Consider the following 16,253-nt stretch of genomic DNA (forward strand, 5'->3'; position numbering starts at 1 on the left):
ATGCAGCATGAAAGATCAGCGATGAAGCTCATCGTTCAGTTTAAACAGCCTCCGTTCCATAGTGAGCGCCGGCTGTGTTATGTGAATGGAGAGGGGCGGGGGAGCGAGAGGAGAGAAATCTGCCCTGCCCTGCCCGCCCTCTGCTGGCCGCTTCGGGTGCGAGCCACCGGTGCTAGCTCCCATGCAGGAGCGCGAGGGTACAGGGACGAGTGTCGGGCATCGTTTGCAGTCTAAATGGACCTTTATACCTTTTAGTAAATGTAAAAACTTTCCTATGTTGTACAGCTTCTTTCTTCTAACCTCCTCTTGAGAATCCTACTGAGTCACTTGTAGAAGGTTCACCCCGGCACCTCTTTCCATCGGGCAGAATGGAGTTGGTCTTGTCACACTTTGCATCCTCTCTGCCCTGCATTGTGGGTAACTTTAGACAAGGTGTAAGCAGGTAACAATCGTCATTTGAACTGTCCTAGTGCCTTGGAAGGAGATGCTTGGGTCAGGTCACATGACTGTAATGGCCCTTTTACACGGGACGATTATCGTAAACAGCAGTCTTTCACTTCCAAACGACTGTCAGCTGACTGTGAATAGACATTGGCGGGGCAAGAACGCTCCACCTCCATGCCAGCGAGACTCGCTCCTGTGTGATGCTGCTGCATCCGGAAGTGAAGACCAGTGGGGAACTGGGATATTTGGTGTAATAGGTTTATCACCATGAGAGAATGGCATGAAGGCGCTCCTCTGTGTGGTCGATCCCTTTGGTGGAAGCCATCCACTTCATCTTTTTGATCTGCGAACCTGGATATTGAGGAGACTTGGTTACCCTCAAGTCTCCTCTGTGGACGAAGTTCAATCTTTGTTTGCTAATCTATTAGGCATACTTAGTAGTTTTTTTTTTCTTTTTCCTCTCTCCCATGGAGCCGCACAGGAGCGAGCATTACTGGGACGAGCGTTGGCCACCGTTTGCCCGACAGCTCTTCCCATGTAAAAGGACCATAAGGAGTTTCTGCTATTATCTTGGCAGGAGCTGGAAAAAAAGAATAAAACGTATCATAAGTGTCTGTGTGGGCAAACCATGGCACTGCCAGTGAGCCGTAACATTAAAACCATTGACAGATGAAGTGAATAACTTTGTAACAAAATTATCAGAGTGGGATATATTGGGAAGGAAGTGAATAGATTTCGAAGGCGATGTGTTGGGATCAGGAATAATGAGCAAGTCTGTAATGGCTAAATGATTGGATCCGTGCTTAACGGCTGGTCTAGTGGAGTGTTCTGGTAGGCAGTAGTGGGCACCTACCCAATGTGGTCCGAGGAAGACAAGCGCTCACCAGGTAATGCGGGCCCAAGGCTCGTTGATGCAAGTGAAGAGTAAAGCCTAGCCCATCTGATCCCACAGAAGCGGCTAGAGCTAATGGGAAGAACTCGCGGTGTATAGTAGCTGCTCCACGTAGCTGTAGGGTGGTCGGAGGACCCATGCCGACCTCAGTCCATAACTCAAAGTATGTAGAATGGGACCATGAGCAGTGGAAGAAGGTGGCTTGGTCTGATGAATTGGGTTTTCTTTCAGTACAAGTGAATGGCCGCCTGTCTAAGTGTCGCTTACTAATGAAGAGAAGGCTCAAGGATGCTCTGTGGGAAGAAGACAAGCTGCTGGAGGCAGTTTGATGGTCTTCGTAATGTTCTGCTGGGAAGCCGTGGGTCCAGGCATTCATGCAGATGTTACTTTGACTTGTACCACCAACCTAGACAGGCTACAGACCAAGTACACCCCTTCTTGGTAAAAGTCTTCTGTACTGGCAGTGTGGCAGGATAATGTGCCCCAATATGGGATACATTGTTTGCACTTGTTCTCTGACATCCGTCTGATTCGCTACTTTCGAGTCCTATTTTCTGACGCAATCTTCCAACCTCCTTATCCCCCATACTACCACTGATTGGTCCGTGCTGCTCCCATGACCAGGACTAGCTAGTAGTGAAAGAGCAGTGCACCGTGTGCATTAGGTAAATGGAGGATCGCAGGAGGCATCTTGGATGGCCGGGATCGCAAGGGTGGCATTAAAGGAGTTGCTGCCATCTTGGTGCCAGATATCAGACGTTACACAATCAGGGATCTTGTGGAGTCAGTGCCGCTATAGGTCAGAGGTTTGTGATGATACAAGTAATGTCCCCGCAGTATTAGGCCTCATGTCAACGGGGAAAATAACATTTAAAATCCGCAGCGGATCACCCGTGTGCGTGAGCCGCACCTAAAATTTCCCATTGGAATGCATTGACCCCCCGCGGGTAGATAAATATCCGTGGATGGTATTTTAAAGTGATTTAAAATTTTCATGCGCGTGAAAAAAAAGTGACACGCTCCATTTAAGTGCGGATAACGCGTGCGGAGCTCATAGAGTTCACAGCTCAATTGATCTCCCGCATAAAAAAAAGGAACTTAAGCTCATCCGCAGCACAAATCTGCGTTCCATATCCACAGCGGATGTGATTTTCCCCGTGAACATGAGGCCTTCGGCAGGTTGTTTTACTGTTTTGGCTGATATATTTTCCCTGTCGTCTGCTTACATACTGCAGATGCCATGGAGTTCAGTTTTATTGGCTGTTACAGCAGGAGCCTTGCTGTCAGTAGTCGTCTAAGCCAGTGTTCCCCAACTCCAGTCCTCAGGGACCCCAACAGGTCATGTTTTCAGGATTTCCTCAGTGTTGCACGGGTGATGTAATTATTGTCAGTGCCTCAGACATTGCCACAGGTGTTCTTACTATAGGATATCCTGAAAACATGACCTGTTGGTGGTCCCTGAGGACTGGAGTTGGGGACCCCTGGTCTAAGCCACCGCCTTACAAATATATACATGCAGGTTTAGAGCCCACTATTGGCCGCTGTAAAAAGGCATAATGGCGTCACTATGGGTTTAACATCTCTAGCTGTAAAACAACTAACCAATTGGTGTTCTCCCCCTAGAGCTGTCGTCGCTCCCGCTGGTAAAACTGGACTTTTCATGTAATAAGATTACCGAAATCCCAGTAAGCTACAGGAAGCTGCGGCAGCTTGAAGTGTTAATACTGGATAATAATCCTATGCAAGTACCTCCAGCACAGGTAGGTGGGCGGCTGAACAGCTGTTGGTAATGATACATGTCGCACCGACTCCATTTCTGCTAATGTGGAGTGAACGTTCTCCTTTTATAAAACCTCTAGTCCTGGTGAACACCTAATCGGCCCCCCGGAGGGGAAAGACGTTGTTCAGGATCTAGGTTTTTTTTTTTTTTTTCATCCAGCCATGATATGTAATTTGTGGGGGAGTAAATGTATACGGCTCAACGTTATATATTAATGAAGTATTTAACGTCTTCTGAAGTGATGATGTATCGTTAGGCTTGGTGGAGGTCCGTGCTCAGGGACCACCACCGATCATGTGAATGAAGGGCCTGCGGCGCCCCAGCCATCCCCTCTGCAGGGATAATCAGTGAGGGGTACCTAGTTCTACATCAGCGCTGTTGGCCCTTCAATCTCATGATTTATGGGGATCTTGGAGGTCTGACCCCCACCAACCCTAATGATATGCCTTAGCTTTAGCAGATGGCAAAACCCCTTTAAATTGTAAGGTAGGATGTATAGGGAACAAAATGCAAAGTCTCTAAAATTAAAAAAAAAAATAAAGTTGCGTTTCCCTTTTTTTTTTTTTTTCTCAATTTTCATAAAATCATGTGAAGCGTAAGCTAGGAGCCTCTGGGAATGTAAAACCTTTAATAATGCACTTTTTACAAAATTCTTTTTCTGTACTGCTGCAGATTTGCCTAAAAGGGAAAGTTCACATATTTAAGTTTCTGAATATTCACGCTTGCTGCCGGACAGAGAAAAAGCCGGACTCCCTGGACCTGCCCTCCCTGGTGAAGAGACTCCCTTCTCAGCCGCTCACCGACAGGTACATTACCATCGCTTTCCTAAGAAATTTTTTTTTCTTTGATGTGGAAAAAAAATAAATCCCCCCCCCCTCCGTGTATATACCCTCATTGTATCTTCAACTCATCTGAAGATAATGCAGCGCGCTTCTCAGAATGTCCGTATACCGCCGGCCGCTCGTATACTGTGGTAGGACAGAGAGGAGGTTGTGGTGGGCTCGGTCTGTATGTCCCAGTCTGACATCTCGCAGCATTCTCCTGATGGGACGCAGTGTGTTCTGTACAGCAGTCTTTATTCTGCACTGCTCTGGTTGGTCTGCAATGACTCATTTTATATTGCAGAACGACATTTAAAAAGTACCGTATATACCGGCGTATAAGGCGACGGGGCGTATAAGACGACCCCCCAACTTTCACCTTATATGCCGGTAATACAGTGGAGAAAAAAAAAATCATTACTCACCTCCCCCAGCGTTCTGCGGCGCAGCTGCAGGCTGTCGCTCCCTCCTGGTCCCCGGCAGAGCATTGCTTTCTGAATGCGGGGCTTGAAATCCCCGCCTCCAGACAGCTAATACACACGCCGGCAGCCAGTTCCAGCCATTCAATGGCATCATTGAATGGCTGTGATTGGCTAAAACACATGTGGCTTCAGCCAATCACACTATTCAATGACATCATTGAATGGGTGTGATTGCTAACACACGTGCGCCTTCAGCCAATCACAGCCATTCAATGATGTCATTGAATGGCTGTAACTGGCTGACGGCGTGTGTATTAGCTTTCTGGAGGCGGGGATTTCAAGCCCCGCATTCAGAAAGCAATGCTCTGCCGGGGACCAGGAGGGAGCGACAGCCTGCCGGAGCGCGACAGAACGCCGGGGGAGGTGAGTACTGATTTTTTAAAATTTTTTTTTTTTTGACACTTTTTTTTTGTATTACCGGCGTATAAGACGACCCCCGACTGCAGAGCAGATTTTTCGGGGTTCAAAAGTCGTCTTATACGCCGGTATATACGGTACTTCTAGGAGCTCCTCGGGTGCCTAAAGATGTAGTCATGTAGATAGAAGTGGCCTCTCCCAGGTCACATAGATTAAACTGACAGACCATAGATCAACCCTGTACTCACACACTCTCTCCACCTCCTAGTGGCCAAAGACAGTACAGCTGACACGGAGACCAGGGGCCAGAAACCTTTTAATGTACTTGCAAAAGGTGATCAACAAACAGGCGTGGGAAATGACCGCACTGACGATCCACGTGGCATTCATACTGGAATAAAACAGAAGCTGGGGAAGCCCAGGGAGCTTAACTCCTAAAAAAAGGGCACAGCAAAAACCTCCAGTAGGGTTAGGGTTTTCGCTGTTGCTACGTTGTACCACATCAGTACTGCTACATGTGGAAGATCTCAGGGGTAAGTCAAATCAGTGCTTTGGATTCGGACCACCAACTTCATGAGACACGAAGCAACTCCAGATCAGAACATTATATTTAAAGGAGCACGAAAGACAGAAAACTCACTGCTTGTCTGAGAAAAGTTCAGTGACCGCTGGAGCCAATCAGAGGCCGCAGCGTCGCTCTTCCAAACTCCTGGCATTTCGCCCAGGATGTGAGTGCTGACGCCAGGAGAATGTGTTGATGATGCAGCCTTGGCCTGCAGTGGTCACCTGCTGATTGGTGGGGGTCCCACCGGTCGCACCTCCACCAACCCAGAGAAATTGTGCCGGACAGGCTGCAAAATTTTGTAGTTGTGCAAGCGGTCATGCTCCCCCTGATTGACAAGTTACCCGCAATCCTGTGGTGTAGGGGTTAACATGCCAGGATGGGAATACCCATTTAACCCCCGGGGTTCTCTGAAGGATTGCTAGGAGACACTTTCTTCTCCAGGTTTCGTGCATCCGTTACTGAAGTGCAGCGCCACTCTATATTACCTGTCTAGGTGTAACATGCATGATGGCAATAGTAGGCTTTCAAGCCGTGGGGGTCTACAGTTTACGGGGGCTATATTGTGACTATTACACAAGTCCGGTGGGTATATGCTCTCGACAGACTGCCCCGTCTGCTGCAGGATCTTATATGGAGGTCTGACTTTTTCTTTGTTTCATGTTTTGATTAGTATTGAAGACTTTTATCCAAGTAAAAACCACGGCCCGGACTCTGGGATCGGCAGCGACAATGGAGATAAACGTCTGTCAACAACTGAAGTAGGTAGCGGGATGTGCGCTCGCGTTTATACAGTTGCCTGTTTCTCATGTTTTTTTCTTGTACATAACTTCACTTATTTTTTACATATTAGATCCATATAGTGAAACTCTTTCTAGTTTTCAAATCCGTTATTTTCTGATTGTAGATTTTTTTTTTTTATTCTATTGTTTGTACGTAACTAATGGGGCGGCCATCTTACTTGAGCTGCAATTAACAGTATTTAGGCCGTATTTACTCCGGCGATAATGTGCGAGTTCAGTGCGATTCCAGGACGCACATTGAAGTAACCCATTATTTTCAGTGGGTGAATTTACATGCGCGACTTTCTTCTTTTTTTTTGTGTGTGTTTTGTTCTCTTGCGAGATCAAAAAATTGCTGCATGCCCTATTTTCATTAGATTCTGACATGAGAAAAGGGCTTGTAATGTGTGGGATCCCGGACAAGGTATCTGTGTGCTGTACAAAGCGAAGGGCTTGTAATGTGTGGGATCCCGGACAAGGTATCTGTGTGCTGTACAAAGCGAAGGGCTTGTAATGTGTGGGATCCCGGACAAGGTATCTGTGCGCTGTACAAAGCGAAGGGATTGACAGACTCTCTGGCGTAACTTGCCCTCAGCTGTGTAAATACAGCCTTAGGCCTTATTCACATGTTTTTACGCTGGTCATGTAGTTGCCCCAATAGACCTGCGGCCGTCTGAAGCTTTGGCTTCCAATGTATTCATTAAGACTGGCGCTTGTTTTCACACGCAAAAAAAGGTTTGACCAAAAAAAATAAAATAAAATAAACAGCACATGAGCGCTTGGAATCAGAGACTGAAATTTCCTGGTGCCGACGAATATAGGCCTTGTCCTATCTTTTGACTGAAAAATGCTTGGAGCTCCATAGACTTCTATGGGAGCCGTCAAAAAAGGGAGAGGAGGGAGTTTACCAGCGGCGGCTAGTGCTGCTAAACACTGACAGATCCCTCTAGTGAGGCCTTTAAAAGTGATTACTAGTACAATGCAACATGCCGCAGCCGGACAAATTGTGATTGTAGCCGAGACCTGGTCACAGCTATCCTTCATTCATGCGGTTTTCGGCAGAGATGCAGGCAGCGTTAACACAACGCCCGTGTGACGGAGCACCTAGAGCGAAACTTTACAGCAGCTTCATGGGCCATTCACACACCGGACAGTATCTGACCCGCTGACTTGTACAGGAGACTGATTCAGGCATGTCCCGTACATAAGGGGGGGGGGAGTAGATGGTCACAGCGGATACCTCTTGTGATTGGTGGATCCTGGGTTCTCTACATATAGGTGTTACCTATGTAATCCTGCCTGTGATGTAATGAGGTCAATGCTGCAGAGCTTTGTCTACAGATCAGGAAGTGTCTGTTACATTCTGCGGTCCGTGTGACGGGCTACATTTTTTAGGCGTTTTGCTTTTTTTTTTTCTTTTTATTTCTAGATCATGACTGAAAAAATCACCCAAAATTCATAAGTTTTAATGTAGAAACTTAATTTATACAATGGGTAATTTTCTGATGATTTCTCTTTAAAACCTCTCCTCCTGCATCACTGAGCACTATAGGCCCCACTTACCAAATTGTCTAAAAGAAATGTTTTGTTCCCCATAGCAGAGTTAATTTTTTGTCTTGTCTACCTCCGGCTGACTCTGCAAATACAATATGAGTAGTTCCTTAAACTTTGGAGTTTGCTGTTTACAGAGAATCAACAGAACTAAAATGTAGTGACTTTTTTTCTTTGCAGCACTAGCCAGTAGTATACGTGGTAGTTTTTCTCTTGTGGACACAAGGAAGCTACCCAACGTTTCTAATTCCACTTACCGTATATACCCGAGTACTGTATAAGCCAAGTTTTTCAGCACAAAAAAATGTGCTGAGCAAAGCCCCCCTCGGCTTGTACTCGAGTGAGGTAAAAAAACAAACAAACAAACCTTAAACTCACCTATCAGCCGGCACCTGTGACTCCGGCGTGATGCTGTTCCCGGCGGTGTGGCCAGCTGCTGCAGTCTTCTCCCCGACTTGCTTTTAAAATCCCCGCCAACAGCACTGTGATTGGCTTATTGAGCGCCGGCCAATCACAGCCAGTGCTCGATAAACCAATCACAGCCATTCAGTGATGTCATTCTGAATGGGTGGTGTTGGTTTATTGAGCGCCGGCTGTGATTGGCCAGCGCTCGATCTAATCACAGAGCTGTCGGTGGGGATTTTAAAAGCAAGCCAGGGAGAAGACAGCGGGGAGAAAACTGCAGCAGCTGGCCGCACCTCCTGAGAGCATCGCGTCAGGGACACAGACACCGGCTGATAGGTGAGTATTGTGGTGTTTTTTTTTGTTTTTTTTTAGCTACTATATACTGGAGTATAGGCCGGCTTATACTCGAGTCAATACGTTTTACCATTTTTTTGTGTTAAAACTTACTCAGCTTATACTCGAGTATATACGGTAGCTTTCCTGAGAAAACATTTAAAGAATTTTTCTCCTCCCCCCCCCCCCCTTAATTTTTTAGGCACAATTTTTTTAGTTTTGAGAAATACGGGAAATAAAACAACTTAAAAAAAAATGTAATCTGCTTCTCGATCTGGTTTTGATTAATGGAGATAATTGTATAATTAATATTGCAGAATCTCTTGTGACCCTTTAAATCTGTTTTTCCGCGCAGCCTTCTGACGACGATACAATCAGCCTTCACTCTCAGGTATCCGAATCAAGAGACCAGGCACTGAAAAATGACAATCATTTACTAGGAAGCAAACTGGACTCTCATAAAGGTAACCAGCCTTATACTGTGACGTCGGGTGCCGACAGCTGATATGTTAACATGTTGCCGCAGTGCCGTATACCGGACTGTAAGGTAGCCTTTAACCCTTTCTAATCCATTTTTTTCCCCTTCCATTCTCCCCAGCTTCAATTTATTTGAATGCCCATTCAGCATTCTCCCTTCACCTTTGCTGATCCTTTGATCGCCCGGCGATCATGTGACCGCCAGCACCCTCCTGATCTCGGCTGAGTGCAAAAGTAACACTTCCACATTCTCTCTTCATCCTCCCGACCTAGGCTGTCAGTGACCGCTGAGGTCAGGAGGCTTTCGGTGTGGTCACATAATCGCCGGGCAGAATGCCTCTCTGCATTACATAGCACTAATTAAAGGGGTTCTGACATGAATAATTTTTTTATGCTTTAGCAGCCATTGTTCCCTGGTCTGCCTAATGGACCCAGGGAACCCACGGTTTAATGGCTGCTAAAGCATAAAAAGATAACTTACCTTGTCTTCTGTTGTTGTTGACATCGGGGGGTCAGCTCCCGGCAGGCGCTGCTCCTCTTCTTCCTCCAGCAGCCGCGCCGCTCCGGGATCGCGCGCATGCGCAGTGGAGAGGTGCCCTCTGACAGGAGTCAGGACAGGCTGCGTCTCCACTGCGCATGCGCAGCACTCCGGAGTTCAGCCGGACGGACGGGCCGCCCACAGCAAGCACTGCTTGTGACGTGCTTGCTGTGAGCGGTCCGTCCGTTGACCTCGGAAGTGCCTGACGGACGGACCAGAGCAGGAAGCGGTCTTTTTGACCGCTCCTGCTCTGCTTTAAAGGCACAGAAGAAGATGCCGGCTGGAGGGGACATGTCTGGCGATCGGGCAAGGTGAGTACAATTTTTTTTTTTTTCATGTCAGAACCCCTTTAAGCGCTATGTGATGTTTAAAAGCAGAAGGGGTTAAAAACCCTTTCTGCCTTCTCCTCAGGGGTCCTCGATGAGGACCAGTGCAGGAGTACATCTGCACCCGATGTGTTTAAGGAGCGGGTGTAGATGTACTTCTGCACTGCAGTTGCGGATCTGTTCCGGCATTGGAGCTATAGAGGAAGCTCATGATGTCAGAACAGGTCAGGCATTGAAGTGGAAAGGGTTAATATTTAGGAGGCAAAAAATTATATATCTCTCTCTATCCCTTTATCGATATCCATGTATCCATTTTTGGCAGATGTGGTTATAATCGGAATACTCTTCTGCACAAGGTAGTCAGGAGTTATGGGGACAGTAAAACAGGCTGTTGCACCGTTTTCATACGTTAGAAATGTATGGGCATTGTGGGGACAGCATGGCAAGCTAGGCCGTTTCCTTAACTTCTGCCACCGCATAATCTGGACCAGGGAGGCCGGTTTTTGAGATTGGGTGCAGGTCTGTTTCTGTAGTGACTTTTGTGGGAAAGCTCAAAGTTTTTTATTTTAACTTTATACAGTTCATTACTACAATGTTACCCACAGCAGCCAATCACAGTGCAGCTTTCATTTTTGAAATCGCTCTGATTAAGATAAAAGCAGGGCTGTGATTGGTTGCTTTGAGGAACAATTTTTTTTTCAATATGGACAATTTTGTAAAAGCGGCCCACTGGTATAATTAGTGTTTTTATATATATATATAATATTGCGCACAGCTGATTGAGGTAGTTTTTTTTACTGGTGTAGGGCAGCCACATGTATGGTTTGTCAGGTTTAAAGGGGGTACTTGTTTTATAAAACTTCTGTCATTGTAACATGAGACGTCTTGCTGGTTGGACCCCCGGGTACTGAGACCCTCACTGACTGTGATGATGATTGAGCATTTGTTCAGCAAAAATGCTATGTCTGCGTTTTAAATATTAGCAAAAGTGAATGGGGAAATATCTGGATCCTGGGTTTTCTCACAAAAACAAGAGTCCTAGAATTAAAAAAAACAACAAAACCTTCTTCACTTGAGTTGATGAAATACTATAGAATATGGACTTCCTATAACCGACCGTGGAGGAAATGCATTATATTAGTGAGGGACTAGAAGGGAGTTGTTTGTATACAATTCTGATCTCTCCTTTGGTCTTCATTCATTTGTTCATGCAGGTCACGATCAAGAGATTTATGACTATGACCCCAGCGCTGAAGATGCCGCTCTGTCTGATCACGGCGATGTTCAGCTCACCGGGCCCTTTGTTTCTTATATTAAGGTAATTGTACCACAGGTGTAAATTGCAGGTCGTCCTTCTTAATGTTTTTTGTCATTCTGACTTTTGTGTGTCTCTCTTTAAGGAAAGGGGGAAACTAAACGATAAATCTGAGAAAGTTGAAGAGAATGAGGAATGGGAAGAAGAACAAAGGTATTTATGGAATGACAAGTATGTGATTATTCAGGTACTCCAATGCTCAGTCTTGACTTGCATTAGGCCCAATGTCCGCGGACAAATGTGATTTGCGGAGTCCGCGCAAGAGATCCACAAATCAAGCCACCCATAGGAATGCATGGGCGTCCGCAAATTAATTAAAGCATGCAGATTTGATTTGCGGACCTTCTGGTCCGGAAAACAGATCACAGCATGCTCCGTTTTTGTTAGGATCCTGCATGGACGGCTTCCATTGAAGTCATTGGAAGCCGACTGATCTGCAGCACACCCGCAGCTGACACTGTGGTCGTGCCGCAGATCCCCGGGAAAGCAGGAGTTTGCAAAAAAAAATCCGACCCGCCCGTGGACATGAGGCCCTATAGTCCACTTGTACATGGAGAACTCTTTGATACAAGTTAGTGTCACCTCAAATAGATCTGTTTAGTCTCCTATCTGAGACCTGATGTAGAATAGAGGGGCGAGGCAATAAGCTTGAGGAGATGTAGCTTTCTATGATTTGATTGAGTATTTTCATGTCAAAACCTGTATAAATATTCACGTGTTGCAGTCCTTTTACGGCTTGCATTGCAATAAAGATGCAGATATGAGAGAACGACACTTTCTAAAAACCACACCGACCGTGACGCATGAAAAACTAATGTCTAAGTGGAACTGAAATATGATGTAAAAAGCGGAGTATTCTGCTGCAGCGTTTGTGGGATTGATGATCCAGATCTGCCTTGGGCTTGTTTCACGTGGCTGACAACATCGTGTGAGATTTGTGCACTGCAAGACGCACAAATATAAACCCAAGTCTTCTGAATGGGGACATATACATGAGGGATCTTTTTCCCGCATCGCGGTGCAGGAGCGTGTGAGGTGTACGCGAGTGCGATGTGAGGGTTCCCATTGAAAACAATGGAAAACACTTGCTGATCCTTGCTGGAAACAATGGCTGAAAGCTGCACTGGAGGAGGCGGTTTTTGACAAATTCAGCTTAATGAGGCTCACACTGATGTGGCTTGACATGAGCAGGGCAGCCGTGCGGGGGGCGGCGCTGAGCAGGGCAGCCGTGCGGGGGGCGGCGCTGAGCAGGGCAGCCGTGCGGGGGGCGGCGCTGATGTTTGTGTGTTTGATTTTAAACCAGTTCATTTATTTTACATTTCAGGCTTCAGAAGGAGCAACTATTGGAAGAGGAAGAGGAGGATGAAATAAAGGAAGTAACAGACTTAAGGAAAATAGCGGCACAATTATTGCAGCAAGAAAAGCACAACAGGTAGCATATTCTGCAGGCACTTCTGGTGTTGTAACCAAGAACTGCTATGTCTTTAAGGCTATGTTCACATCTGCGGCAGGGGCTTTGTTGCAAACGCCATCTTAGTTTATGAGAAACGTACCGCTGCTTGCACCACATGGTTTATTGGAACCGGACACCATTAAAGCTCAGTCTGGCAGCCATGGCGGTAGTCATCCTGCAACGGAGTCAGCATTGTCATGGTTTCCGGTATAATTAGAAACCACAACACTGATGTCAAGAGTCATACTGGGAAGCATTGTAGGGTTTCCAGTTCAGCCCTTTAGAGCTATAGTTCCCAACCTTCTTACCATTGTCCGTCTCGAAGTACGTGTACAACTACCCCATGCCTACTGTTAGTGATGTCGCTGTTTGTCCCTAAACGGCTTTCATAAAGCATTGTCCTAGAATTAAAAATATTGCAGTAGTTTTTGGCGCCACCTGCTGTACAGAGTTGGCAATGTTGAATCCTTAGATGTGTTGAGAGCTGAGAAGCTCCATGTTTGCAGCCCTAGTATGCTTGGTGTATCTGCAAGTGTGGTATCTACGGTTGTATATCACTAAAGCAGCATTTCTATGAGCATATGTACTTCTGTGGCACTGTCGGAAAGTACAAGCTACTGTCAGGCGCATGCAAATTCGATATCTTGATTTTGTAGATGGCAGAGCTGCTCACCCTATGCCAACCAGCATATTTCAACACCCCCTCTGCCCACTTGTTCCACTCAGACAATACTGGGTATTATAAATGCAGGAAAAAGTTTCGGTGTGTTTGGCTACATCTGCCAAAATGGTTGCCACTCAGAAGGGAAGCATAGTTGCTAGGCAGCCTCCCACACTGGAGTATACACTTGGGGGGGTGTTCTTGCAAGAAATCTATAACCTTTTTTACAAAGCGACGGTGGTAAATCCTGGAGAAGGGTTTGCAGCATCTGTCACATATTGTTAGTTACTGCGAATGTAGGCGAGCCCCTTGGGGTGAAGGTTTCTTTTACTTTTGCCTCCTCTTTGCGGTCCGCACGTCTTGCCAGCATCGTCTAGTAGCATTCTGCATGCAGTGCTGCATGGTAGCTTCTTATGTCCTCGTCCCCAAGGCCTTAATAAGTATAACTGTTGTGATGTATTCTTCCCTTTGCTGTCACTAATCATGACCTTCTAATCTTAATCTGTTTCTTCTCTTTCCCTTTCTGACAAAACTAACAACTCTTCACTTTCCAAACTATCTCCTACTACTTTCTCCATCTTTGGGTTTGGTTGGTTTGATTGAAATGTGTCAACAGACGGAAACCATTAAGTTATAGAACTTCATTCAGTGAAAAGCTCTTCCAGAGGACGCGAGCCGCTGGGCGGGCATCAAGGTATCCCTTTTTAAGAGATTTACTTTAGGGGAAGCTCTAAAGCCTTCGACACCTTATTGTTCTGTGTTTACTGCAGTCATTGCTCCCTGAACCGCCATTACTTGGCCGTCAGTCTTTGTTCTTGTATTCAGTCGTGCTGAAGCTTCCTGTATCTTAAGCTGCCGTCTTATTTAACCTTTTTCTTATAGCGTGTGGCAGTTCTGCACTGTGTAATCCCTGTGTGCGCCCCCTGTGGGACGGCACATCACACAGTACTGCCTACCGGGCTTCAGATTTAGCGGGATATGCTGCTGTTTCACAAATGTTGCACCGTAGATAAAAAGAACAGGTAGCGCTGCAGATGGTGGGATCTGTAGTTGGCAGTCATGTAGGACCTGAAGGTGAAGCCAGTAGGCTAGGAGTAAGGATAAATTGGCTCAAAACACGGAAGAGGAGTTCCTCCTGTCTTTATATTTTACTCCACATTGTTTTTATCTTGATATAATAAAAGTTACTTTTTTTTAAAATCCAAACCTTTTTTCTTGGAGCAATGGGGAACTGTTAGGCAATGTTTGGCCAGCAGGTAGGATGTCCTTTATTTCTGTAAATCTAGTATACAAACCCCTCCATCCCCAGGTTTTGCCATTCTAGTAAATGTTATATGCTTGGGCTCCACCGATCCTTAGTGCAGAGCTGTAGCTAGCAGAGTGCAGAGAACGGACACCCAACCTTTCATTTTGGTAAATACTTGAATTCCCAATGAAATGGCAGCTCTAGAGTATCTTTCCACTGAGTACTGGTACCGTACCACTTATCAAAGGGTTGTGTCCCTACATAATCTGACACTGTGTAAGACCGTAGGGGCGCACACCCAACTGGTAAAACCCAGAGGAATAACAAAAAGAACTGCTAAGAAAAGATGCTCCAGATTTGTTACATTATGGGGAATACAAATATTTGCTAAAGCAGACCTCCTGGAGGGGTGACAAGACTTCTTTAGCCCTCTCACGGCTAATGTAATAAGCCATGACTTCTAACACATACCATGACTAGAATTAGAAGTGACCCTCTGGACCTGGAGAAACAAAGATGGCCACACCAGCTTCTCTGACTACCTGATGCACACTATGTATTAGTATTCATCTGTGGTCTAAGGCCCAATGTCCACTGGCAAATCTGACTTGCGGAATCTGTGTGGGTGAATCCACCAATCAAGCTGCCCATAGGGAAGCATGGACGTCCACAGATTAAAAAAAGCTAATTTGATTTGCGGACCTTCTGGTCAATTGAAGCCATCCGATCCTCGGCACACTCACAGCTGACCCTGCGGACGGGACGCGGATTAATGGGAAAGCAAAAGTTTGAAAAAAAATAAAATTCTGTACTGTGCATGTCTGACGGTGAGCCGCGAGGACCATGCGCAGTACAGCCGACTCAGAAGCGGAGACGTCCATGCGGGTGCCGCTGCTGGGGAAATACAGGTCTGCAGGGATCGCTGGCCACGGGCAGGGCTGCGGGGTTCCCTACACGGAATCCGACCCGCCCGTGGACATGAGGCCTAAGACACTACGTGCTGCTCATGTGGACAGCACTGGGTAATTACAGCAGGTGTAGCATGTTAAATCAACACCTTGTTCACTGGAGCTGATCTGGGTGTAAATAATGGGACCAAATTCCATGTGACCTCCACGTCACGAAGCGGCCCGGCATTCATGGTTGTTACTGGTTCACCCTGTTGATTTTAAGATGCTCGTTGACCAGTAGATTGTACGGATAGTCTGCTGGGAAGTTCTTCAGCGTGCTTACCGTCAGTAATACACTCCGGACATGGCAACACCGGGAAGGAAATATCAGGGTGGATGAACATGTTAATGATGGGCAGATGATGAAAAATGGAAACAAAATATTCCAAATATTTAGATTTATTCAGTATGGAGTATGAGCACCACGGGCAGAAATAGACGCGCTTCAATGTCCTAGAATGTGAAGCGCTGAGCAAGAAGTCCGCGATTCAGTGGTGAACTATCTGCACGGGCGCTAACAGCTTTAGCACTGGTGCAGTCGTTGAGTTGACGGTCGTCCTGTCTAAATGGGACTTCAGACAGTAATAGTGAATCTGCCCTTTGTGTGGCCTGGCATCAGACCTTCACCCTCGTCTTGTCCTGATGGATCCTGCTGCTTCTGTTGGGGTCTTCCTCAGCCGCTGTGCACACAGACCTGCTACATGCAATGCCTAGAACCCATCAGAGAGGGCTGCTGGGCTTATCCGCTATAGAAAGGGCAACCTATGTGTTGCTACATTTTGTAACAGGCCTCTTGATTTGCTACCATGTGTCTTAGCCAAGCTACATCAAAAGACAGGCTGAAGCAAAGGAACGGATACCGGCGCGTCGACTGTTTG

The 16,253-nt window shown here is 46.4% G+C and overlaps 1 protein-coding gene across 1 annotated transcript in view; it reads left to right on the forward strand.

The window, feature by feature from the left end:
* LRCH2 (leucine rich repeats and calponin homology domain containing 2) overlaps positions 1–16,253 on the forward strand; it is an 87,807-nt gene that overhangs the window by 30,244 nt on the left and 41,310 nt on the right. The window contains exons 5-11 of the mRNA XM_066581880.1: positions 2,960–3,096; positions 3,789–3,922; positions 6,012–6,099; positions 8,765–8,873; positions 10,965–11,068; positions 11,151–11,218; positions 12,390–12,497. Coding sequence (XP_066437977.1) covers positions 2,960–3,096; positions 3,789–3,922; positions 6,012–6,099; positions 8,765–8,873; positions 10,965–11,068; positions 11,151–11,218; positions 12,390–12,497 — 748 coding nt within the window. The remainder of the gene's footprint in view (positions 1–2,959; positions 3,097–3,788; positions 3,923–6,011; positions 6,100–8,764; positions 8,874–10,964; positions 11,069–11,150; positions 11,219–12,389; positions 12,498–16,253) is intronic.

This window comes from Eleutherodactylus coqui, chromosome 10 (assembly GCF_035609145.1).
Source record: "Eleutherodactylus coqui strain aEleCoq1 chromosome 10, aEleCoq1.hap1, whole genome shotgun sequence".
Lineage (NCBI taxonomy): Eukaryota > Metazoa > Chordata > Amphibia > Anura > Eleutherodactylidae > Eleutherodactylus > Eleutherodactylus coqui.